General features: G+C 42.9%; 1 protein-coding gene and 1 long non-coding RNA gene across 6 annotated transcripts in view; one reads left to right on the forward strand and one right to left on the reverse strand.

Moving 5' to 3' along the window:
• Positions 1–26,268, reverse strand: part of LOC144001918 (uncharacterized) — a 70,186-nt gene that overhangs the window by 11,363 nt on the left and 32,555 nt on the right. For all 4 annotated transcript variants that reach the window (XR_013278631.1, XR_013278630.1, XR_013278632.1 and 1 more), the window contains one exon: positions 25,075–25,263. This is a non-coding gene — a long non-coding RNA (uncharacterized LOC144001918). The remainder of the gene's footprint in view (positions 1–25,074; positions 25,264–26,268) is intronic.
• Positions 1–26,268, forward strand: part of LOC144001911 (uncharacterized) — a 37,873-nt gene that overhangs the window by 8,975 nt on the left and 2,630 nt on the right. The window contains exons 2-3 of one of the 2 annotated variants that reach the window (XM_077496561.1): positions 1,213–4,687; positions 7,721–7,795. In XM_077496561.1, coding sequence (XP_077352687.1) covers positions 1,857–4,687; positions 7,721–7,795 — 2,906 coding nt within the window. In that variant the 5' untranslated portion in view covers positions 1,213–1,856. The remainder of the gene's footprint in view (positions 1–1,212; positions 4,688–7,720; positions 7,796–26,268) is intronic. The other variant, XM_077496563.1, reaches the window with a different exon arrangement.

A 26,268-nucleotide genomic window follows, 5' to 3' on the forward strand; every position in this document is an offset into this window, starting at 1 on the left:
GTGTCTGAAAAATAAATACTCAAGTACACACAACTAAAGCCATATCCCACTGAGGGGTGAACATTTGCGACACTGACAAATGTTGACCTCACATCAGGGTTCGTTCACTGTTGCAGTGTTTCCTAAACGTTCTCTAACAGTCTTAATAGTTCTCTAAAGAGTTTTAATCGTCTTTCTTGTTGCAAGGAAATTTGGAACAAGTTCAAATTTGCCTTGCAATAAGACCATTTACAGATTGTTTAGAAAATGCTGCGACCTTAAACAAACCTTGACATGAAATCAACATTCGCTAGCGTCAGAGCTGGGCACTTTGGTGAATCGTCAATTCCCGTCCATGACAATGCCCACTTTTTGCTGTGTGCTTCCACATATTTGGCAGATGCTTTATGACGCGAAGCCTCGCAAAAATACACGGAAAGAGAGGGACCGTCATGCTCGGTCCGTGTATTTTTCCGAGGCTTGTGCACTCGCCAAAGACGGGGCATCGTCATTGACAGGAACTGACGATTAACAAAAGTGCCCAGCTCAGGTTAGCGTCGCAAATGTTAACCGCTCAGTACGATGTGCTTAACTTTATTTACTTAAGTTAGGAAAGTATTTGTAATTCCCGCGAAATGTCAGTGGGACGGACGTAAAACGGAAGTGTGGCATAGACAATGGCCACGGTGTCGAATTGGGAGTGACGAGAGCACGGCCGAGCGTGGCGGACAGACTGTCACACGGCGAGCAGATGATTCAGAGAGGGTGTCAGCACGGCGCATCATCAAGAAGCCCAGAAGCGCCGCTGCTGACTCCCAAACATGGCGGAAAGGAAAAATTGCGAACGACGCACGCATGTGAGGGATATGACAAGAGTCACAACATGCTGCATTGAGTCACATCAGCGCTGCCACAGTGACATTAGTACACATACATAAACAGTGCCGCCTGCAGTCCGTGTGAATGGGCCTTAATTACAATCTCCTTCCCGCCCCCATTGTGGTAGTCAAGCCTTTTCTTTTTCCACCTCCACCCTGTCATTACATTGGCTGATTGATCTCTTCTTCCTCCATTCTGTGTTGACCCGACTTCTCATGCATTTTTAAAATAGCTGCCTACCTTATCGCTCCTTCATTATGCTGAGGAAGAAGCGTGCTGTGTTTCAATGGAAATGCAATAATATGGGAACAATTACAGTCTCTCACACCTCCCTCTTTGTCTCTTTTTTAATAGGAGTTTCTACTGTATTGAGCCACGAGGAAATGACTCAGTGAAAGAAGCGCCAAGAGAAGAAAAGAGCTTTGAAGGGGGGCAATAAAACCAAGGAAGTGAGAGCCACAAAAGCCGAATGACGCAGGGCGTGATGGAGAGCCAAGCGGGTCCGGTCTATAACTTGGCCGTCCTTCCTCCTGTTGGCCCGGAGGACAACACAGTTGGAGAGGTCGAATGGCCAATGTGATGGACACAAAACTGAAGGACAGGTTGCATCCTCCCTGTTTAGTCGCTCGGGATCTTACTCACAGAAGAATGGCAGATAACAGCAACAGAAGACATGCCGCAGTGTGAAGAATATTTATACTGCATATATTTATTTTTCTAAAGGTAAAAGATAAAAGACTTGATTCTCTTCCTTTTGACCTTTCATATCGTGACCTGTGAATATGACTTTTCCTTGGATTAAAGACAAGGGATAGCCTCTGCACGAGCCAAAAATAGACATTTGTTATTCCACAGACAGTTAACTGAAACTCCAGATCACTTGCTGTATTAATGCCGATTAATGCCCTTGGTGATGCACTGATACGCCGGGCCTTTTGTGTCACATCGGACTGCCCGCAGAGTTGTTGGATGTTGGGGGAGAGCGAGCGCAAAGAGCAATGGTGAGCAAAGAGCCCAACCACTTGCTGACGGGCCAAACCAACGGCAAGAGTGCCCTGGCAGAAAAGTCTGGGACAATGACTGTGCGTTCGGTGCTGCTCAATCGTGACTCCCCAGATATTGAGAGTCGCCTGAGGCGGCGCCGCAACCGCACCCACCAGGTCCGCTTTAAGGACCTGGAGGACGGCAGCAGCAGCAGCGGCAATAGTGGCACGGGCGAGAACAGCAGCCACCAGAGGCTGACAGCAGACTGCGATAGTCCTCATCCTCTGCGCAAACACAGCAGCAGGGCCCCCAAAGGAGCATGGGGGGACAGGGATGGACCACGAACAGACAGTCTACCTGGTCAGACCTCTGTGGTAGGGGCAGTGCGTGGGGACATGGCTAGTACAATAGAGGTCGTAGCTGCTTTTTTGGCCAGGGCCCCTCCCCATCCACTGACTCCAGGGCCCACGCGTCGATGCTGGGCACCACCACAGACTAACTCCCTGACCTTGCCAATGACGCGCAAGCCAAGCACCAGCACAGCCATCCAGACCTCGCCATGCCTAAAAAAGTCTCTCTCCTCCACGCACACTCGTAGCCACAGCCTGGGTGATTCCTTGGGCATAGATGGTGACGATGAACATGACTCCCAGGATGAGTACCTTTCACACAACCATGTGGCGCTGCCAAGCTCCAAGGATCTGAATGGTGCTCAAGGACCAGTGGATCGAACTGTGATTGAACGGAGGTCTAAATCCTCCAAGGTGGACATGAAATCAACCGTCTCTGTCACAAAAAACTCCAGGCACAGTTGTCCTCCATCAGTTCTTCACAACACAGAGCCATTCCACTGTTCCACCGCATCCTGCCGAGATGGCCCCAAGCGGCAGGGCAGTGTCACTCCCTCACTGGTCAGGAGGAGAAAGCGTCTGAATAGGACCACGAGCGATCCTGGAAAAGAAGTGCACTATTGCACTACTCCTACTCAGACTGAGAGCCCCTGTTCAACCCTGCCACATTCAAACACCAGAGTTTGTACTTCACGAGTTCAAACAGAGTGCACGTCTGCCCGTTTAAAATATTGCACTACACAAAGTCAAACAGAGGGTAAACAACAGTCGGCAGTCCAGATTCAAAACAGCATCTCCAATTCGACCCTCCCTTTAAATGCTACACAGCGCACCACTCAGATACAAACAGGCTCTCCTTTGCCTTCGTCTGCAGACCATCAACCATCACAAACGCAAACATCCAGCCCTTGTGCTTCTCCACTTCCGCTAGATTCACCAAACTTAGAGCAAATTCAAGCTGAGACTCCTGTACCGCCAAATGGGATACAGAAACCTCCCCCCACACAAATAACTACTGTGCCTTACTGTACATCTCCGCCTCCTACAAGTGCACCAACACAGAGCCCTGAAGAATGCATTGAGCCATCTAGCAACTCATCAATCGAGACAACTAGTGTCCCCCCACCTCCATCAGCGGCCATGCCCGTGTCTTGCTCTGCACCCACTGTGATCCAGCATCCCATCTCATACTATAACCACGTGACACCGCCGGCATTTGCAAGTGCACCGCTCATCTGCTCCACTCCATTGCCAGCGGCACCAGCATGCCCTACTGCAACCTGCACCTCCCCTGTCCCAAACATGGCATCACAAATTACCCTCACCTGTCTTACCCCTTCTCGTGCAAATAACACAGGTGTAGTAGCTCCATGTGACCCCATACACCAAACCACTACTCAACCACAGCCACCAAATGCCTATCCGGCTCCAAATCAAACACCATGTACAATCGTGACACAAGCTGCTTTGTCTTGCACTTCGATCTCCTATTACACTACAAACCATGCAGCGGGCCCTCTCCTCAATCCTGCTACCCCTTCGTGTACTACCCTCATAAAAACTGTAGCTCACTGCAACATTCCATGTCAAGCTTTGCAAAAAACCTCATCAGTGAGCATTGGCATAGCACCCTACTCGTCTCCAGTTCCCAAACTAACGTGTACATCTCCGCCACCACAGGTCAATCTTCCAAATGCACATCATTGCGCGACGCCGACAAAAGCCGTTCCTCTGTACTCGTTTCGAGCAGCACCGCCATATACCCCTCCCTCTCAGGCCCCGTTGAATGCTCAGGATAAGAGGGGCATTCGACTCCCACCTCCTGCACCTCCACCACCACCGTACACGCCACGTAAAAAAGGAAATGACCCGCAGGTGGCTGCAGTCCGAACATCTGCGCTCAGGGCAGAGAGCAAGTCCAATGAGGAGAAAGATGAGGAGAAAGAGAAGAAAGAAGCTGAAAAATGCACAGACCCAACGAAGCTCTGTGAGAGTGCCATTTCTCCTAAGCACAGGGCTAAAACTCCGCCAGTTTGTGTGGTGAAGGGAGAAAAGCCACCCTCTCCCGCCAAGACCTGTTTTAAGCCCAGCTGTCTCAGCTCAGCCCAGGCTCAGCTTGGGGTACTACACAAAATGCTCTGCGCAGGAGCCAACACTCCTAACAGCCAACACGCTCTCCCTCCAAACCAGCAAGGATGCTCCGGGGCCAAGGGTTGTGCTGTTTCTGGGGAGAAGCCCCTAACTCCAACCCAAGCTGACACACTGAGACAGGTACAGGAGATTCTGGGAGGGTTAGTGTCCGGGACCAAGTGTAAGTTGGATCCAGCCCGAGTGACAGAGAAGCTCCTGGGTCCCAACGGGCCCTTGCGTGATATTCGCAGCCTGCAGAACCATCTCCACAGTCTGGAGGGGGTCCTGGAGACCAGCCAGAATACCATCAAGATCCTACTGGATGTCATTCAAGATTTGGAGAAGAAGGAGGCTGAGCGAGACGGGTGAGGCAAATTTTCACTTTCGTGCTTCACATTAACACATGGGCAGCATGATGAGCTAGTGGTTAGCACGTCTGTCTCACAGTTCTGAGGTTCAGATCTTGGTTCCAGCCTCCAAATGTGGAGTTTGGTTTTCCTGTATTTGCATGGTTGTTCTTGCGTTGGTTCTCAAGCTTCCTCCCAGCTCTTAACCCCCTCCACTCCCCTCCCCCGCCTTTGCCCAAAGTCAGCTCACTCATGACCTTAATGAAGATGTGCGAGAGAAAATAGATGGTTCACATGAACACATTAAACATCAGAGATTAAAGCTTTACTTGTGAAAGAATGATGCCATCATTGGGAAAGATGTACTTTAAAAGTAAACACCGTGAATGCAGGAAAATTACTATCATTTATTTAAACATAGTGAGAGATTGCAGTCAGGTTGGATGATGAAACAATCGTGACATCTATTTAACTTTCCTAACCTCCGTTTCGGGCTAGAATAAAGGTATATTTTTAGTTTCACAGAAGCTTTGATAGATGATCCAGGATTTTTGTCTACAATCCTTCACAGAGCTAGAGCATAACATCAACAAGAATGTCAAAGAAGCTTACTTAACTGGGAGTTAATTCAAGGGTTAGTCCGGGTTTCAGCATTTAAGCTTGAGGTCAAATGAGGAGCTTAGCCATATTTCAACGTGTAAATAAATGACCGGACGCCTCGGGCTAATGGAGCTGTAAACCCGAGCTAGCAGGGGCCTCTACGCGTGAGGCCGGGTGTTGCGCGAGGGAGCCATCTGGTTGTCTGCAGCCCGGCGTGAAGAAGACTCGCTAGGAATACATAAGTTATGAAGGGCTGCTAGTGTGCAAAGTCAACGCCAGTGTGACGCCAGAGTACCTGCTGTTTCATTCCGTGACAGCTCATTTCTCACGGTCAGGGAGACAAACACACTAATGTAATCATCAACTTTTAAGTCTTCAGTGAAACTAATGGACCTAGATTTGAAAACATGTTGCTAATAAGACACAGCCGTTCTGCTAGTGTGCCCTAGACATTCTGGACTCTTATTCTCAATTATCCCACTAGTAATGATAAACTGTGTACTTGTACAAGCCTCTTACACTCCAGCATAAGGTACGAGTATGCTCTTTTCCCACTAGCAAGACCACGTCACTAGTGATTAAATTGTGCACTAGTTAACAACTGTGTGCTACTAGTACGACTAGACATTATAAAATTCTACTAGCTGACATTCCGCAATTCACTAGTAGTACTAGTAGCGTGCACGTCAACTAGTGCAATTTTGCCTCGTTAGAAACATCAAGTTGTCCTACTAGTCAGGTGAGGTCCTGCATAAATGTCACACAGTAGTGGAAGGCTTTTAGTCATTCTACTAGTGTGCTGAATCATACAACTACATGGTATTTTTGGTGAGGCAAAACTGTACACTTGTTGACAACTGCATGCTACTAGTACTACAAGCAACATTATAAAATTCTACAAATCAAAATCTAAACAGTGCTTCACCAGTGCTGGTTGTATTGAAAGCAGATGTCAACTTGTGCACAGTTCTGCCTCACAAGTCCGAGTTGTCTTCCTAGTATGGAAAATTTGTTCTATTATACTAGTGTGCATAAATGTCATACAGTAGTGGAAAACTGTTACTTGTAAGATGGAGCTGTTCTACTATTGCACTGAATCAGGGCCGCAACTAATGATTATTTAACAATCGATTGATTAATGTAGAGATGAGCGAGTATCGATATAACAATCAGGATTTCGAAATGAGAAGAATAGAAATTAGCCATTAATTTCATACAATTTTAAGGAAAATGCTATATTGGGATAGATCTTTTTTTAAATGTATTTATTCATTTATTATGTTTTTTTGGGTGGGGGGGCATTTTATGTATCACAAGTACTAGTGGTATTGGTGCTTGGTATCTATATTGGTGGCTAGTCGAGTACTTGCAATAGTTGGAAAAAAACAGTGGTATCGAACATCCCTAGATTAATCTGTTGATTAGGGAATCAGGACTATTTTAAAGTAAACAAGGTTTCTAAATGATTAATCGATAATAATTAGCAATTAATTTGACAATCGATTAATCAACAACTAATCATTGCACTTCTACGCTGAATTGTCTTAGTAGTGAGGACAAAGAGCATAATAGTTAGTACAGGGACCTTAAGCCGGATATCCAATAAATGCTCAACGGCTTTCCATAGACATCTGTTGTGCCTAAGCTATGCTGCCATCGTTCTCAACTTTTTATATCTCAGCCAACTTCTACCGAGCACAATGTAAGCATGGCGAGCCCCCGAAGGCAAACACGGCGGCGGAGCAGATTGAGCATCAAGAGGAGGAACATGAAATATCGCCAGGCAGGAGGCACGGAGGGTTGGGGCGGAGGGAGCATCTGTAGTTATTTTGACGAGCTCTCATGTCAGTCATGCCACAGAAGAATTCATGACGCATCAGACGTCGGCCTTCTGAGGGTCGGCCGGCCGCGCAAAAATCTGTGTCTCCAACTGGCGTCGGCGGGTTTGGGATGTGGCTAAACTCTCATCATCGTTTAATTAATCTACTCTAAGCTTCTTAGTCATCTCCAACGCCTTATCGCCACAACACGATGAGAGATACGGATGGCGTCCGAGGCGTGTAATCCCGAGCGTGCATCGTTGCGGCTTCTCGCCGTCTTTTTGCGTGCGCCGGCACAGGAACGTGGTGATGAGGCTCGGTCTAATGCATGCAGACTTGACTTTTACCTCATAAGCATTATTTTATGCCCGGAGTGATGTAGTGACTCATGGGTTACGTAACAGCCAGTTGGAGGAGGAAGGGGAGGAGGTTTGGTTGGGCTGAGTAGCGTTCATTAAAAAATAATCAGGGGATTGATTTTTTTTTTTTGTTAGCTCAGTCGGGATACGAGTACGCATGCATGCACGCTCATTCACACACACTCATGTACTCTCACAGGCCCTCTCACTCTCACAACATGCACACACTCATCCTTTTACCCCTGATATGTCATCTGAATGCTTTTCCACAGAAGACATTCATACCGAACTGGTCAGGACATTGAGAACTGCGGGACCTGCAGGGACTGCGCATGTATCATCTACAGGTAGGTCGATGCACCTGTGTTTTATGTGTGAAGAGTTGGATATTTTTTTTTTAGATTTTTTATTTATTTTTTGCTCACATTCAGGATATAATATATATGGATTTTTTTTTTTTTTTTTTTTTTTTTTGGCGGGAGCTGGAACGGATTAATTGCATTATAATTCATTTCAATTGGGAAAATGCATTTGATATACAGTACAAGTTGTAAAAGCAATTTGTGTGTTTTTTTTTCATGACAGATGGAATATGTGCCACTTGAAACGGACATAGAAACAATCACCCCCCCCCCCCCCCCAAAAAAAAATAAATAAAAATAAATAAATAAATAAAATAAATAAAAATAAAATAAAATTAAAATTAAATAAATTAAATAAATAAAAAATAAAAAATTAAAAATTGGACACACACATTCCATTAGAATTGGACACTTGGACCTGCAAGTGTAAACTCAACCTAAGCGTGGTTATTTGTTGCGCGTCCTTAGCGTTACATGTTAAGGCAACGAGAGCACATTGCGTGTCTCGGTGCGCGGTTATTGTGCATCGGTGTCATCACGCATCACATCACGTTTGGGGAATACGGTCTTATGGCTTCATTGCCGAGACGGGAGCAGAGTCTCTTCTCCCCGTCACAGTCCGCTTAAGTATCCATGGTGGGTCCTGCGACGCACGGAGATGTTTGTGTAGAATTATAATCTAATCAAGGGAAAATTTAGCTAAGTTGAACAAACTCAATACAAACACATAGGTAGAACTGATGGTTCTGGGAGAAAATCCTTTGGACAGATGAGACAAAACTGAAGCATTTTAATTAAAATGGAGGAAGCTTGGTTATGTTCTGAGGCTGTTTTGCCACATCCGGCACAGGGTGTCTTGAATCTTTCTAGTGAAATTTCTAAACTGTCAAATAATTAACAAAAAAAACAAAAAAAAACTGGCTGCCAAGTGTCAGAAAGCTTGCTTATTTGTTTCATGTTTAGCAAGTCAACTTTCTCTCCAGAGTCCAAAGAATTAAATTACCTGCTATTTTTTATTTTTTTGTTCAAAGTTGGATGTTCTCTGATTTGATGTGGTTCCAGCCCAATGTCTCTGAAAAGTTTAGTCAATCACCTTTAAGCATTACATTTCGGTGTTAAACGCACCAGCTGTGTCAGTTTTACGTTAGCTTAGCAATTAGCTTGGCTTCTACATCTTTCCTCATCATCCCTTTGTGAGAACGATACTTATGCAGGCAGATGTCTCTGAAAATTTGAGTTTATCAGCCCAAACACTTAATTTCAGTGGTAAAAGCTCTCGCCGTGTCAGTCTTGGGTTAGTTTAGCAAGTTTCTTGGCTTCTCCGTCTTTCCTCCTAATCCCTTCATGAGAACGTTACTTATGAGATGTGTATTTTATTCGTCACCTTTGAGGTGATGATTACTGACTCGGGAGCAATTCCGCAATGTGTTTGGCCACAATAGTAGCTGACGAAGCTTGTTGCTAGCTAGCTGTTTGTGGCATAAGGAGCACCGAGCTTGCCTCGATGGTTGACCGCCATGTTCCGTGCATCTACTAACCAGAAGCTGAGCTGCCCTGTATGAGTAGGTGTATTGTTTGAGAACTGTAGCTGTTACTAACCTTACTTCTTGTCCCTTGCTGAATATGTTCTGCGTGGGAACCCTAATACTCGTCCCGTCAGATTACATAATCACCCTTGTAATTTTTATGCCTGGTTTTGAATAAAAATAAGGAAAAATTGAGGCAAGCAGACGTGGAGGGTCGAGTCGGAGTTTGACACCCATGCATTAGGACCACCAAGTTTTTTGTTATAGTCTTTTTGTTAAACAACAAAACAAAATAGGGTTATTAGTGTGGGACAAAGCAGTGCAGGGAAAAGAGAGCCAACTCACACACGAATAGCACAGGCAAATCTAATTTGATTATGACTCAGGTGATTGAGGCGTTCACTTCGACACCTCAAAGGGAATACATGCCAGATAAACAATGTCATAACTCTTAGAAAGCACTTCGGCAACAAAAACATAATGAACAGCTCCGGGTTCGACATCCATCCTCTTAACTGAGAGTCCGGAGGAAGGTGGCAGGTACACGAGTTGGACTGATTGCGTTGCGCAATTAGATTTAGCGGCGCGCTCTTCGCCTCATTATCCGGGCATGCTAATATAAATGGCTCCTACGGCTATGCCATGTCTTTGATATTAGCCTGACTGGAAAACAAATTGTTCGCCCGAGTCGACTTGCTATATGATCTATGGCTGTCCTGATCACATCTTTTGCAGTCCCAGTCTAAGTTGATTTTGCGTCTGCCGATACAGAGTTGAATAAAATAAAAGAAGAAAAAAAGACCACATCCAAATTGTCTCAATTATCTATTGATTGATTGATTGATTGATTGATTGATTGATTTTAACAGTTATCCCAAAGCAATAGCATGTTTGTATGGCTGTAATTTAGCATTCATGGTTCAAACCAAGTAAAGAACTAAAATATTTTATTTTTAACTTTACACATGAACAACATTTTTAATGTTGATACAACACAGTGATACAACACAGCCACATAGATGTTTGTGGCATTTCCCATTAAGTATTAGTAATAAGCTAGCGGACATTAAAGCAGAATTAAAAGATTGTGATAATACACGTGGTGGAATTCTCTTTGTATGATGTTCAGTTTGTCAGTAAATTTTCAACTGGGAGTGGCAGATTTGAAAGATTTGTTCACTGCTGAGTTGAGTTCACTGCCACCATACAGTGCTGGTATCTCAAATTGGATGTAGTGAGAAGAGAAGCAGTAATAGTCGTCGTAATAGAGGTGTAGAGACCTCTCAGCTTGAAACTAAGTTGACATTCATCCCAGCAGATGGAACCAATACAGAGCAGGAACATCACTTTTGAGGAAGTAATAATATACGCATGTGGACTGAAACAGTTTGGAGCATTTCTTGTGCTCCTTTAATAAGACATTAGTCATCATCATCACACCGTGCTTTCACGGATCAGATGAGACGATTCCACTGGGTCGTCTGTCAAGCCTCCTTCTAATGCACCATGGGGCGGATTGTCTGATTGGCCAAGGTAACGGGGAAAAAAAGCAGGGGTGGAAAAAAAAAAAAAAAACAGCAGGATGGAGAAGCCGTAACATCCAACAGGACAGATTCCATCAATTCAAAAAAAAAAGAAAAAAAAAAAAAAAAAGTGAAGCTTGAGCACATTACATCAGTGGAGATGAAACGCTCTCACAGGGGGAGGGAAAAGAGTTTGGAGGAATGTGAGTGATTGCAGACCAGAATGTTGCCTTCACCCCAGTTTGACCCAGTTGGCACATCAAATGCAACACAACTTTTTCAAAGCTCCTGAAAAACATCAATCCATCTTTATGGCTTATCCTTCTTGAGCTTCGGAAACAAATTTCAGCTATGATTTTTCATCCTGGATAGTCCATGTCTCCCTCATTTATACACAAGCTGTTCGATAACATTTTTTGAGACCGATACCAGTGCATGTAACTCAACTCGAGTAGCCACCAATACCAATCCCATGTAATTGATACCACTAGTACATTTGATAAAATTCCCCAATAAAAACAATGACATAATTTTGATGAAACGCCTATATATCCCAATATAGCAGTTTTCCTTAAAATTGCAGGAAATTAATATACATTTTCTAATCTTCTCATTTCCAGTTCCTGATCGTAAAACGTCATGTGTACTGATACATTCAAATAAGGCTGGCATCGGTACTACTCGCCCATTACTAATAAAAAGAACAACCAATGGACATATACAGTGATATACAGTGTCCTTCACTCCCCCAATTTTTTTTTTTTTTTTTTTTTAATGCCAGAGCATACAGAAGGATTTGATGCATCTTCTGACACGAAGAGGTGGCTTAAAGCAATGGTAGTTATTACAAAAAACGGCCAGCAAGTGGCAGCAGAGTATAAGAGATCAGCCAGGGACGTGTTGCAACAAGCTCTTTATGACAGTGTTTTCACCAGGAATATGAATATTGGTGAAACTTAGCTATATTCTAATTGTAATTGCTGCAAAACAGAAATATACAAATGTACTTTTTTTTCCCCCTGATGAAAGAAGAGACTCCGATCTTTATTTTGGTCGGTTCTGTGTTTTTATAGCAATAGAACAATATTCTGTGGGCCTTGCAAAATCAGTCAAAATCCAGTAAAACTGCCAGGAGTGAAGGGGGTTGCTTCAGTGAAAATGGCTGGGAGTGAATGAGTTTCATTCATTTTATTTGTCCATATTAAAACAATATGCTCCATTAAAATTGAAAAAACATAAATCCAATACGATCCCTAAAAAATGTCACAAATTCTTTTACTTGTTTTAAGTAAATAAAAACAAACTCAAAAATTGACAACTAGTCAATGCACAATGTCTGGTCAGTCTCCACATAGGTTTGTTATCCACCCCCCTTTTTGTTTTGTTTTTTAAATTACTGAGCAATCTAAATGGTTGAAATGGTCTTGTAATGTGTTTTTGGGGTTTCCTGAAAAGTGATGGTTTTGGAAATGCGAGGATTCTTACCGACACCATTAAAATAAGACAATACACTCCCCTGCGTACAATATAATGAGTAATACGAAGAAGTAATACGAGATAATAAAGCTCAGTTTTGTCAGAGAGATATTAACTGAACAGTGTTTATTAGTGGTGTTATAGTTGGTAGTGTACTACGAGCTACTAGGAGCTCTTTAGCTGAATAATGTCAGCAGGAAATAAGGAACACTACATCTCTCGATGATGCAGTGTGTCTAAGGGTTCGGCTTTGTTCTCTGGCCTTCTTTCCAGGGTAGAACTTATGTAAAAATGCTAATGCCACTTTGCATGCAAATACAGTTGGCAACAGAACATTATATTTTGAACACTTTGTACCAAGAAGGAATCCCTCTCTAATTGAACACTTCATTTGTTCAGCCTTGGAGAGAAAAAAAAAAAAAAAAGAAAAAAAAAGAGCATCTTATTACGGTGAGAATAATGCATGACGCGTCCAACACTATTTATTGGACACTGGTGGCGCATTGATCGCGTATTAATATGTAGAATCCGATTGTGTGACCATGCAGGAGAGTTAATTAGCGAAGCCGCCCCCACCCACAGTGTCATCACTCTTGTTTCTAATGGCCAACGTGAGAGTAAAGTAGAGCCTAACAAGGAGCTGTTGTGCTTAATCCCTGTGGAGTGCAGTCTAATCAGATCTGCACTCTGCTGCTTTATCTCTGCTCCTCCTCACTCGCTTGCTCCATCACGCATTTGGCTGGAGGAGATACACAAGCGAGCTGCTTGCACGTAGATTAATGACTCTCAGGACCTGACGTTTGCAGCCAAAGTAAAAGTCCACCCGGTGATTTTTCTTTTTCTCTTTTTTAAAGGCAATCCGTCATCGCCTGCACTGAGCGGGAGATAATTGAGAAAAGGCTTCAGCGGGGGCGATTCCAGAAATGTTTTTGAAATCGCAACTCAGGCCGCACAAATAAACCGCCCACAACGTGACTGCTCACACTGTACAGAGAGTAGTATAGCTCGGGAGGTTACTATTACGCCAAGTCCTGACAGTGATGATAATGCACATTTCAATTTGAAACCTTGCAAAATTCTTAGTTTGCACACTTAGTGAAGGGAGAGTATTTGGGATACCTAGTTGTAGCGCACTGATTGGTCCGATGGCAAGTGACGTCCGATGAGCCTGCCTTTATTAACAAATAATCCCCAAATTGGTCTTGAAACTGATATAATTTGGGATGCATGGAAGCAACCTTGAACACATGGAAGAGCCGTAATAGGAAAGAAAACTTGCATGAAAGAAGAGGGATAGGAAACCTCGACGTTCTGAGGGAAACGTCTTACTGACAAGTGTCATTCACTAATTCGCACAGAACTGCATTGCAACTGACGTCATTATCACATGATCATCATAAGGAACATAGCAACTGCATAAAACAGAGCCAACTATGAGTGGCTAATATGGCAAAATCATCATCATCAGGGACATAGCAACTGACATCATCACATGATCGTCACAAGGAAAATAGTAACTGCATAAAACTGGGCCAACTAGGAGTGGCTAATACATCATCACCATTACATTAACATCATAAGGGACATAGTAACTGCATAAGCACAACACATCCATAACACAATGACCCCATGACCCAACCCAAAACAGCCACCTATGACCCAGTGAACAAAAAAGTCAATCATAAAGTTTTGACTTTGATTAAAAGGAGGGGAGACGGTCAAATCTGGCCTTTAAAAGTCTAGCTTCTCTCAGTCATAGTTTTCAGTGCGAAAGTATTCTTCATTTTTTTGCAACTGAAGCTCCAAGTTGACAGGTCTTCTCAGTCTCTCACGTACACCCTGAAAGGACTTTAGGAGTGTGTCTCAATTGTCAAATAAAACTCTGATAAGCATATGCGTGCCACGCTCAGCAGTAGTACGCCAGAGGACTCTTTCACCGGGCCTCCAACAGCACGTAGGACCAGAGCTTATCAACTCACGAAATCTACGGGGAGTGATGTCGATGAACATTTTGTGACAGCGCCTACAGTAGCGACTCATCCCCAGCCACTCTTACTGCACACCCGTCATGAATCAACGCTTCCTGACGCACATCCACACTGACAAGACATTCCTTCCTCGCACGCTGCCCTTCGATTGCCGTAGACCAGAAAGGGAGTTGAGGAAGTGCGGGAAGCAAACTGGGTTAACTCTCAATAGCTCAACTTTTTTCTCTCAAAACGCATTACTCCATTCAATCCGCCGGATCTGTACTCCTCCACAGTCAAATATTCATCGTCATTAAAACTTAATCACAGAGGCTTTTAGACTTTTAAAAGTAATAATGAAGTGTGGTGGGGATGATACCTGGCTACAAGATGGATGGAGGGATGAATGAAGGGATTTATGGACATATTGGTTCATCGATAAATACTATAGAATAAGAGGGCCTTTTTGCATTGCTTGACAACGTATTCCATCTCACTACACAAACTACTTTGTGCCGCCCCTTTCCTAACCTCAAAACATCGTATGTTGGACCGTTGTTAACCGAATGGATGGACTCGTTATGACTGAGGGGTCGATTCACAGACAACCGCATGAGCAGATTGATGGACGGTAGCTGGATGGATGGACGGATGATGGGTGAATGGATGGCTGAATAGGTCGATTGCTTGTATCTGCTTCCCCCCTCAGCTTGGCCCTTCTTCCATCACCATTCAGTCACTTCCCAAAGTGGCTCAGGGAGGCATTTAAGGCATCAAATGCTCTCCACGTTGTTCCAACACTGGCCCGGAGCTGCTGACAGCTCCTCATTGTCTGCGATTCATCCAGGGGAACGCGGCATTTCACATAGAGAAAGAGTGGACCTTCCCCCTCAATAGATAGCTTGGTCTTGCATCATTCACACACAATCCGCTTCCTACTTCTGCGCCTTCAAATATAAGTCTATTTCACAGCCAAAGGGTTGCGGATGACGGGGAGGTGATCCAAAGACGCCGGAATGGGAACAGCGAGCGAGGGGAGTATGGGAGAAGAGAAGGCAGCTACCTGCAGCTTGCCGCCTTCCATCAAAGCCAAATGAAGCGGAACACGAGGCAGCTTTATTCAGGGAAACCCACACGTGCGCTATAAATAACGGCATGCAAATGAGCAGGAATCTGTCCGAAGGAAACGTGCGCGTGAGTGTACGCGCATTGAGACAAGTGCAAGCAAATTACAGATGAACCCCTCCTCATGTTCACGGTCACCGGCATATTTCTGAAGCACAATCCCGCCTCGGGCCTTTCATTAAACATTGACAATCCTCTGACATTACCAGAACCGCCAGTGAAAAGAGCCCACTTCCTGGGAGATAAGATGAATTCCCAAGAAAGTAGCAAGGTTAAAAGGAAGGAGGAGAGGGGGAACGTGTTTCTGTATTTGAAGAGGCAATGAAGCGAAGCGAATAGAACTGATATGAATTTCAAGAGGCAACTCTTTCGGGGACCGGCTCACTTTCCGACGAATTACATCCATATTGGAATATTATGCAAATCCCGACTACATCCATTGCAAACATGCAGCGTCAGTGTAGAAAGTTGGAGTTGATAAATGGCAGCGCTCGTTTCTTATCGCCTGCAATCAATCTATCAGTTCATCCCAAGGATGTGTATTTGAGGACTATATGCACACTTCATTAGGTAAAATAGTGAGCAAGGATTATGTTTGCCGGTTCGCTGAACTCGCCGATGGGACGGTGGTGCGATTGATTGTTTGGTGTGAAGTTGTTGACAGATGATATTGTTCAGAAAGTTGACAATTGCTGGGCTTCTATCCAACTGTTTCAATTTTTTTAAGCAAATTTATTGAAAATGTGCAAAATGGATCTGCAACTTATGCCAGTTTCCACCTGTTCTTATTGAGAAGGGACTCCGCCACTGTAGGTGGCCCCAGAGATGTGACCCACCAGTAATTTAAAAGAACAACAGAAAGCGAATGCACCATCAGACGACGTTGTACAAGTTTGGCTTGTAATTCGTAATAAACCGTAGCATTTCTTTGCTGTTTTCCATCTAATATGCCATTAATATTCACTTATTTAATTAATTCCAAAAAGATTTCAATTTCTTTGTCTGCCCAAACATACCTTACGTTATCGACCACCATTACTTTGTGACTATAAACGTACGTGTGACGTAATATCCGATCAAAACGCACAACGTATATCCGATCTTAATCGTTTATTTGCAAAACCTGCTTCCATAGCCAAAATTTGCATTTTCCTTTTTTCGATACGCTTCAAAATCCACCCCCTCCAAGCGTATTTTTTGTTTTGTTTTGTTTTTTTATGTGAGAATTTTGGACCTTTTTTCAAATTTCTAGCGTTTCCATTCAGTTTTATTTTTGCATTTCTTGAAAATTGGAATAAAGATGGGTGGATGGAAACCCCACTATTGTGTGGGCGGGGGAACTCACCGAACTTTTCAGCAATGACCTGTGAACAGTTGTTTGGAAAAATTGTCAACCGGCGGGATGCAATCAGTTGTTCGTTGCAAAGTTATCAACAGGCAGATGTGAGAATTCCAACAATTTGGTTCGGCTTGAAATAATGACGGAGTAACGATTGACCAATTGGGTAGCCCGGCCACTGAAAAATGACCAATGACAGACCGGAAAAAAATTACTGACATGCCCACCTCTGTCAACAAGTGGTACAATCGGTTGTTGATTGTTTGTTGGAAAGTTATCGTCGATAGGGGTGTGATAAGTTCGAGCCAAATGTCGAAAGGGTTGCAATCGTTTTTTTATATAGTCTTGTTGGTGGAAGGGTTCAATCTGTTAATCTTCATGAACTTATTGATAGTATATTGATGTCACATGACTGGTGGGGATGCAGTTGTTTAGTGCAAATGATGAGTTGTTGGCATTGTAGGGAGGCGATCGGTTGGTGAACTTGTCGACGGGGTGATCTGTCGTTTGTCATAAAGCCATTGTTGACAGGGTTGTGATTAGTTGTTAGGTGGGCGTTTGAGATGTGAAAATGGTTTAACTGTCCAATGAAATAGGGGATTTACATCTAAAAGGTGAAATTTGTATTGTGGGGTGAAATGTGAATAATTCTGATCGAATAACAAGTGTACTCTTTCCATCCATAAATGAGGTCACTTTCTTACAAACAGAACAGATTTACAGTAAATGTAGTATTCCTTTCTGTGTCCATACCTGCATGTTGGTTGCTACACCATACATGATGTAAATCAAACACTCTTTAGTTGAGCATTCTGTCCCGACTGGCCTATCGATTAACAAGGTTAAGTCCCTGGAGCCGATAGACACAGAGGCAATCTTCGGGATTTGTTTTGCTCCTTCAAACACACCCTCCGTCTATATCTGACGGGACATTGATCATCCGACAACTACACATGGCCTCCTCTGACCAATAACACACGGAGGCGGCTGAGAGAAGAAGAGATAAATATAAACGGATAGAAACTCGACACATACAAGCTGCTGCGCTTTCAGTATAAATGAATGTGAGAGACGTATTTTCACTCTCTGAAGAAAGATTTGTCAGATTCTTGACTTTGACCTTTCTCTAACGACTCTGTCAGAGCTTGCAGACCTGCTTCTGTGTGTGCACGCGCGTCTGCATGCGTGTGAGTGTGCGCGCGCCGCACCGCGGATGAGGCGGATAATGGAGAAGTGGTGTGTGTGAAACGTGTAAAAGGGCAGGCCAGGCAGTTCTTCTGCAGTAATCCATCTTCACTTCAGGGCTGAGCCGCCGCGCAACAGGCGCCTCGCGGGGGACGAGGATATACACCGAAGGCGTCGGCCTCGTTCTGAACCGCGAGGATGAAATCAACCAGCAGCCGTTGGGGATTTGGCGGCTGGAGGGAGGGGGAATTACTTGCTCTATGTACGGTGTGCTTTCACGCAAAGCACAAAAAGAGAAAAGCGGGCATGAACATTTTTTATTTACTGTTAAACAAGATGGGATTAAATAGTTCAGTCTGAATTACAATAGGACAATGAAATATGAGTTGAATTCATTCCTCCAAATTCCAGGTGTATTGAAATGCCATTATTCCCTCCCTCCAGCCGTCCAAAAATGACTTTGTTACATGATCAGGAATTTTTTGCCGACCATTGATCAATCAGCAAGTTTAGAAAAAACAACAACAATTGATCGCGGATTCGTTCATAAGATGGAGCAATACTGTATATCTATTTAAACAACTTATAAATAACGTTCAACTTTAATATTTACTCTGCAGTCGGCCTACAAATACCGAAAACCCACATATAATTGATGCCAACTGAAATGCTTAAAAATAAATAAGCCTAAAAATTCTTCAAAAAACAAAGGTAAACATTAAATATAACGTAATTATTATTCTTATTTTCCGGAGCCAATCAATGAGGTCATTGATCAACCAGGAAATTTCAGACGATTTTGCACAAGTCAAGTCAGGTCAGGTCATCTTTATTTATACAGTGTTGAGTATGCATGTTCTTCATATGCCTCTTCCCACATTCCAAAGGCATGCAGGCTAGATTTGAATTGAAAGTATGAAAGTGTGAAAGTATGAACGGGGTTACGCAGCGACTCACTGTGGCATAATAAGATGCCACGTGCGCGTGCTCACATGCACTTGCCTTTAACTTCACGTCGTCAGTCAGGTCAGTCTTGGCTAAGACATTGTTTATTGTATACCATCGCCAATTAGCATATAAAATACACTCATATATCAGCCTTGCCCAACGCTTTGTTGAGCTTAATTTATTTGATAATGCATTTTTATTTACTGTGTATTTGCACTATCACAGGAAATGATTTACTAGCTAACACTACAGCCAATAACAGTGATCAAATGCCACTGATGGCCTACGCCATTTTGACAGACATCCACAAAAACAAAACATCAGCAAAGAAAATAGCACTGACTAGTAAATTAAGCTCTTCAAAATGTTGATTTTGAGCTTCTGTTTGTGTGCAATTTGTTTCATAAAAGTCTGTAGATGTACGGTAAACAATAACTATTTGGCCATGTATGCAGTTTTTCAAGATGAGAAAGTAATAATGTGAACACTCAATTCGGGTATTATAGATATCCTCATTGTTATTGTTGATCAATAGTAGCTCTCTAGTACCAACACGTTAAAATGGATGATCATTTTGAAAGTAAGTAAGGCGGAACTAATTAATTCCACAATGGAATCCCGTTAATCATAACGTGGCGGCCAAGTAGCTCCGCCCCTGTGCGCGACTGGTTGTTTGTCTATATGTGCATTTTCAGGATCTCTGTGTAGAGGAGGCCGATGGAAAGCACGATGAGAATGTAGTAACTCTACAGTTTCATCAACCATTAAATCCTTGTCGTCGACGGGGACACTAAATAAAACAGTGACCAGTGTTGCGCACACTTGAAAAATCTCTGCTCTGCTGGGCAAACGACTATAAATCCAATATATCCCGGTGAGGTTACAATAATCCTTTCACAAAATGCTGCAGCCATCATGTCCAGTGTTGGTTTTATGTGACAGATGTACTGCCGGGCGTGAAAACCTGAGCGGCTAAGAGGGGGGTGTGGGTGCTTGTTGTACCGTAATCACAGAGCTCCCAACTGGCGGGAACGCCAGGAGCCAGATGGTGCCCATCACCGTGAGGCGGTCGAGAAGAGGGGGGACGAGGGGAGCACTGCCTCATGTGGATGATGTGTCATATAAATACTAATCACGCTTGGAACCCGCCCACAGTTAAATGAGATCCCTAAAGCTCGCACTCGCACCCACACACTGCTGCCACTCGCCAGTGGTGGGAAATAAGTATAAATACTTCATTATTGTACTTAAGTAGATTTTTCAGGTATCTCAATCTCCCTTGGTGTTTTTTTTTTTTTTTTTCGCATCCACATTTCAAAACAGATATCTCTATTTTGGACTCCTCAAACAGAGAAGTAAAGTCAACCATGGTTGAGATCTTGCTTGCGATCTCGTGGTCTTATCAGGTGAACAACGGGGATATTGGCCACATAGGAACATGAACCGGGGAGCGTTAACGCTGATTGCAACCTAGGAGGACATTCGCCATCCAAGAAGAATTCTTATCATGTTTGCCTTGAAATACAAATGACCTGACTTGAGATTTTCAACACACAAACCGTCAATCAGCTGACACAAACATGTAGACAAATGATATAACAATACTCAAAGGCATGTATTCTTTGTCCTCTTTGAAGAGTGACTCATATTAGTGCCATAAGAAACAGAGGGAGGAGCTGAGTATCCAGTATTTTATTTATTTTGTGGGTGAATGGTCCACTGTCAATCTCTCCACACTTTTTTTTTTAACAGTGGTATCTGTACTTCTAGAGTATTTTAGCCACCTTTGCTTGTCACGTCTTGTAGTAAACACAGCACATCAAGGTCGAGTCTGTCCGTGTGGGCGCAGATGGCGAAGACATTTTGCGCCGCAATGGGGCTGTATTGAAGTTATACGCTGCCGCATTGTGTCTTCTTCATCACGACAGGGTAAAGGTCCGCTCGCCTCTGAAAGGCTGGTGCAGACTGCAATTATTGTAGAAACCAGACTTTGGGTCCGTCTCTCCTCAAAGGCTCGAGTAGGAAGCGATGTGCGTATAAAAAATAGAAGATCGAAAAGAGCAGAGAGCCATGTTGAAAGGACTTCAACCGACGCCTTTGTGGAATGGATGTGTCGTGTCTTAGGGAAAGATGTTCCAAATTTTGCACAAACCTTCTCTTGAACTTGAACTTAACTGACTACTACCTGAGTGATGACAGCCAGTTAAAAAGAAAAAAAAAAAAAAAAAAAAAAAGCAACATCCTATTTTGAATAAGTGGCTAATGCAGGGATCTGCAACCTGCGGCTCTGGAGCCACATGTGGCTCTTTAATCCCTCTCCTCTAAAAATAATAGAAATAAATATAGTTTTTACATATTTATTTTTCTTTTTTAGATAAAATATTCATCATATGAATTAGATTTAAAAAAAAAAAAAAAGTCAGATTACAAATTGTCAGACAAAGAGAAATGAAAGGTAGAAGGTCCATGAAATTACCAAAAAAGCAGAAAAGAAAACATAACCATAAAATGTCCCAAAACAAAAGAAGAAAGGCGGGAAATTACCGTAAGAAGTTTTTGGGAATTGACAAAAAAATTTGAATAATTGATTTTTACATTCATTATAAAATGTGCAAAAACAAAATAAGAAATAGTGAAAACTACCATAAAATGTCCACAAAATTTCCAAAAGTGTGAGAAAATCATGAGCAAAAAAGGCAGAAAAAAAGCCAAAAAATAGCCATTAAATGTCAAAAAAAAAATGAAAAAGAGAGGCAGGAAATTACCATAATCCATCCATCCAACTTACTCCACACAAGGGTCGCAGGGGGTGCTGGAGCCTATCCCAGCTGGCTTCGGGCAGCAGGCGGGGTACACCCTGAACTGGTCGCCACCCAATCGCAGGGCACACAGAGACGAACAACCATCCACGCTCACAATCACACCTAGAGACAATAAGCGAAGTGCACATTAAGTTTGCGCATGCGCGAGGGAAAAAACGAGGCTACCAACTACCCTATAAATTTGAATGGCGGAGATTAGAGTGGTGACAATCTTTAACTGTACACTATAAAGCTTGCAAGTCAACTTCCCCGATATCAGAAAACCACATGCTATGCATGTTAATAAAGAACAGCAACTTTCCAGCCGTTGAAACGTTTCTATCAGAGCCGATTCCATCGGATCCAATTCATTTTCAATGACCGTTTGGTAGTTTCGCCTACCCACAATGCACCACACCGCTACCCATAATGCACCTTGAATTCGAGATGAGCACTTCGCTTTTTCAGAGCGTTCAATTAACCTGCCATGCATGTCTTTGGAATGTGGGAGGAGACCGGAGTACCCGGAGAAGACCCACGCAGGCACAGAAAGAAATGCATATCGGGATTAATCGGTATCGAATGGAATCGTGACCTATGAATCGTGATACGGATCGAATCGCCAGGTACTAGGCAATTCACACCCCTAGTATATACTATACTATATCTATAGTATATAGTATAGTATATCTATAGTATAGTATCTATGAGATACTTGCGTAAGGCTGATGTTGAAGGCTGCACACTTTAGAGAAAATATGACAACAAATAATTAGTCAAAAATAATTTCTACGTGCCTGTCTGTTTTTCACCCTGTCCTTTTTTTGCCATGAAAGGCAGCCAATCCTTGAGCGCTATTTAAACACTCATCTGTCAAATCTTTTCTACTAAAGCAGCGATCAGTCAATACCTAAATAATGCATGCACCGCATCATTTAGCAGCCATTTTATCATCCTCATACCGGCGTGAAGCAAAAATAAATATACCCTGGTAGGAGAAGACGCAGCATCCCCATCAGCGCAACACGGGGATAAATCATTTCTGTGGGCGGCCGCTGGCTTGACTTGTTAGGACAGACTGTGTCAGCACACCTCAGCGCATATGTTGCACTAAATTTGTCCCACAACAGAGACGCCCGAGAGGCTGAAACAGTAGATTTCGCTCCAATTTCCTCAATAGCAGCAATCCTGGCGGAGCGACACTTCAGTGCCTTTGCACACACACACACACATTCAATTTCAGACTTTGGCTCTCGCTTCCTGCCAGATTTGTTAAAGCTACTTCCCGTGTAAGATTCTATCCACTTGCAGCGTAATAACTGCACTGGAAAATACAGGTATACTGTAAATTGCATAGCCTCTGTATAATTGAAATTTGAAAACCAACAGAATTTTCACGAGGGATACAGAAACCTAGTGTTTTCCAAATTACTCACAAAATAATTAACATCTCTCCCAGCTGTATTCAACCTACATTTAAGTACAAGTCACGCCAGCAAGATACACTGTGAATTCCAGATAATTGCATTGCAATGCCGGGAACGTCCCGCACTAAAGAGGCTCTACAAAAACGTGGCAAACGGCGAACAAATTGTACACTTTAGGGACTGGAGAGGTAGGAATTTTCCCTGAGATTGCAACCAAACGAAACAGACTTTAAATAATTATTTATATTAATCTGAGACTCGTCAGGAAACGCCACACTAAATGAATACTAATGTGACACCACACTGGTTAGATCAGTGATCGCCACCAAGTAGCCCCATGAATTGCTTGCGGGCCTGGTGTAAAAATAGCTCACTTGTTGGAGAAATGATCATTTTGAAAATGTAAATAATTTTCAGCAAATTTTTATTTTTTGGGGGTGTCACCACAGAAATGCTAATTGTTTGCATGCTAAATGTGCTTTCCAGTGAATGTTAGCATTGTGTCGGGCATTTCTTTAGGTAGTTTAGTTGTTTTAAATAACTCTTTGTTTTATCTTTGATGGAAGTGGTATTAAACAGTTTGAAGACAAATTACAGCTTCTATCTTGAAAAACTTGCAAGCCGGATCACTTGTGTCTCAAGGCACCATTGCACAGCAGATGAAATTAGACCATCCACTTGGGTTACCATATGTACTGTCGTTCCTGAAATGCTCGGCTTTGGCAGATGTCTGCAAGCGCTCTCGTCTTTTAACATCCTGGTTAGTCGTTTGTCCAACCTTGAGCTTTGTCGGTGATCCTCGCCGCTGCTTGAGATATTTCACTAAACGGGTCGCTCCGAGCAGTGAACGACAGATGCCTGGCGCGTCAGCTGGGACGCCTCCCAAAGTAAACCAAAGCGGTGAGCGGGAATTTGCGGTGAACAGATTTTTTCCCCACGGAGTGGACGGATCGTGGCTGCCAGCCTCGCTTTTGGCTGCTGTTGTCATGTATTTGAACTAGCCTCATTTATACACTTTGCACAGCATCTACCCCCCCCCCCCCAATCCCCACCCCCCATTGCAAATGGAGTCCACGGCCTAATCGACGTCAGGACCAAAATGTCGGGTCTTCAGCTGCAACTCCTGACTGTGTTTATATCCTTGCGTTTCCTCAGCAATCAATCATCCTTTGACTCGCTCTTTGCAAAGCTATTTGACGCGGCGTCTGATCTTTAACCCGCAGCATTCTTCATCCACTGTCATTAAACAACACTTTAGTCTTATTTATTCATCGACATTCTAATATGTCTGTGGTTGCTCTGAAAACATTACATAAAGAGCCAAAGGTTGTTAATAAGGTCGTATGCAATATAAACATGTAAATTCTTGGTGGAAGTACTCATATTGTACTTAAGTAGTAGTACGGATACTTGTTTCAAAAAATCAACACAACCAAGATAATCAGGACTGAAGTGACAGCTCCTTAAATGATACTCAAAGTTTTCTCAACAATGCCGTACATTATATTTGAACGTATGCTTCCTCTATATGGGTAGAAAATAAAACAAAACATAATGCTTTTAAAGTCTTACTTGACAAATTAATAAATGACACAATGTTTTAAGCTCACCCTACTAATAAGCGAAAAACAGTGAAATATCTTTAAAAAAAAAAAAAAAAAGAATACTCAAGTAAGGTACAGGTACCTGAAAAACCTATTTGTACTTTGCTACCATTTACCACTGACAAAATCATGCCAAAAAGACAATGAAATGCACACAAGGTTCTGAGTTTTAATATAATTCTGACACACTGCCAGGACCTTCAGCGCTGCTTGAGAAGCCTCCAAATATTCTCAATAATAATTCGTGTCTGTCTTAAGCTGCGATGTGTTGTGGCGTAATACGATCCGACTGCTTTTAACGTCCCGTGATTAGCTGGAATTAAATGATAAATTCCACTCCTACCTTAGATGACTGCATGATGGATCCCCAAGAGATTATTTATTCATGTTGAGGCCTCTCCATGTTCAGTCGCCTCGTCCTCTTACTCCTCCTCGTTGTCGTCGTTGGGTGTTTTGTTCTTCATCTTCAATTTCAATTTCTTCCAATCCTCCGGGGATTTGATCAGTGGCTTGATGCAATGTTGATGGTTTTCTGTGAAAGAACAAGATAACACTTGAGTGTTCAAGGCAGAATGATACAGTCCCCTTATTGCAGTGGGAATAGTACTTGCTACACAAAAGCACCTGCGACAAAAATATGGCAGAAATGCAGCCATGAAAGCACTGTCATTTTAGATCGTGCTAGAACTTAGGAACTGTAGAAAATAGTAAGTAGGAAGTACTATTAATGGTTCACAATTCACCTATTCACTTTTTTTTCCCCCTGTGGAATGTATCCCCATCTATTAGTTGAAAAATGTTTGGTGTTTTTGTTCCCATTTTGAAACACTCTGATGGCAACAAAGGCCTATCTCATTAGGAAAGTACAATACTTTATCCGTTAGTATTTGTTGAACTTTACAGCGGCGAAAATATTTTTGCTGATTTTCGGTGTCGGTGTGAACATAATGAATGACCGTCTCTCTCTATAAGCTCCAGTTCCCCGTGACCCTAAACAGGATAAACAATTATGCTGTATTATTAAAAAAAATAAAAAAAATAAAAAAATAAAAAAATAAAAAATAAAATGATGAATGTACTTTAAGTATTATTTTTCGATCAATTTATTTTTAGTTTTTACTCCCCCCCCCCAAAAAAAAATCAACCATGAATATTCCAAACAATGTTGGACGGGTGCGTTGACAGGTGAGGTTCGACTGGAATCCCCATGGACAATGATGAGTGGGAAGGAGAGGAATTAAGATAAACCCCAGTAAGATAAAACATAAGTGCAGAAATGAGAGGGGTGGAGGACGTGCAAGGGCCCACAGTGTGTATCCCAAGTGGTGTACAAAAAGGCGTTAGGTTGTTGTTGATTTCCAGCCATGCGGGAATAAACCTGAGCATCCTCCTCAAGGCCCTGCATCGCCTCAACGGTGGGAGTCCTCGTATTTATTCCCAGCATCTGCTGCTGTGTGATGAGAAACACCCGCTAACTAGGCCACAGCATAATAATAAGCGAGAACGGCAACAACAAAGAGAGAGAGAGAGAGAGAGA

The sequence above is a fragment of the Festucalex cinctus genome, chromosome 15 (assembly GCF_051991245.1).
Source record: "Festucalex cinctus isolate MCC-2025b chromosome 15, RoL_Fcin_1.0, whole genome shotgun sequence".
NCBI classification, from domain to species: domain Eukaryota; kingdom Metazoa; phylum Chordata; class Actinopteri; order Syngnathiformes; family Syngnathidae; genus Festucalex; species Festucalex cinctus.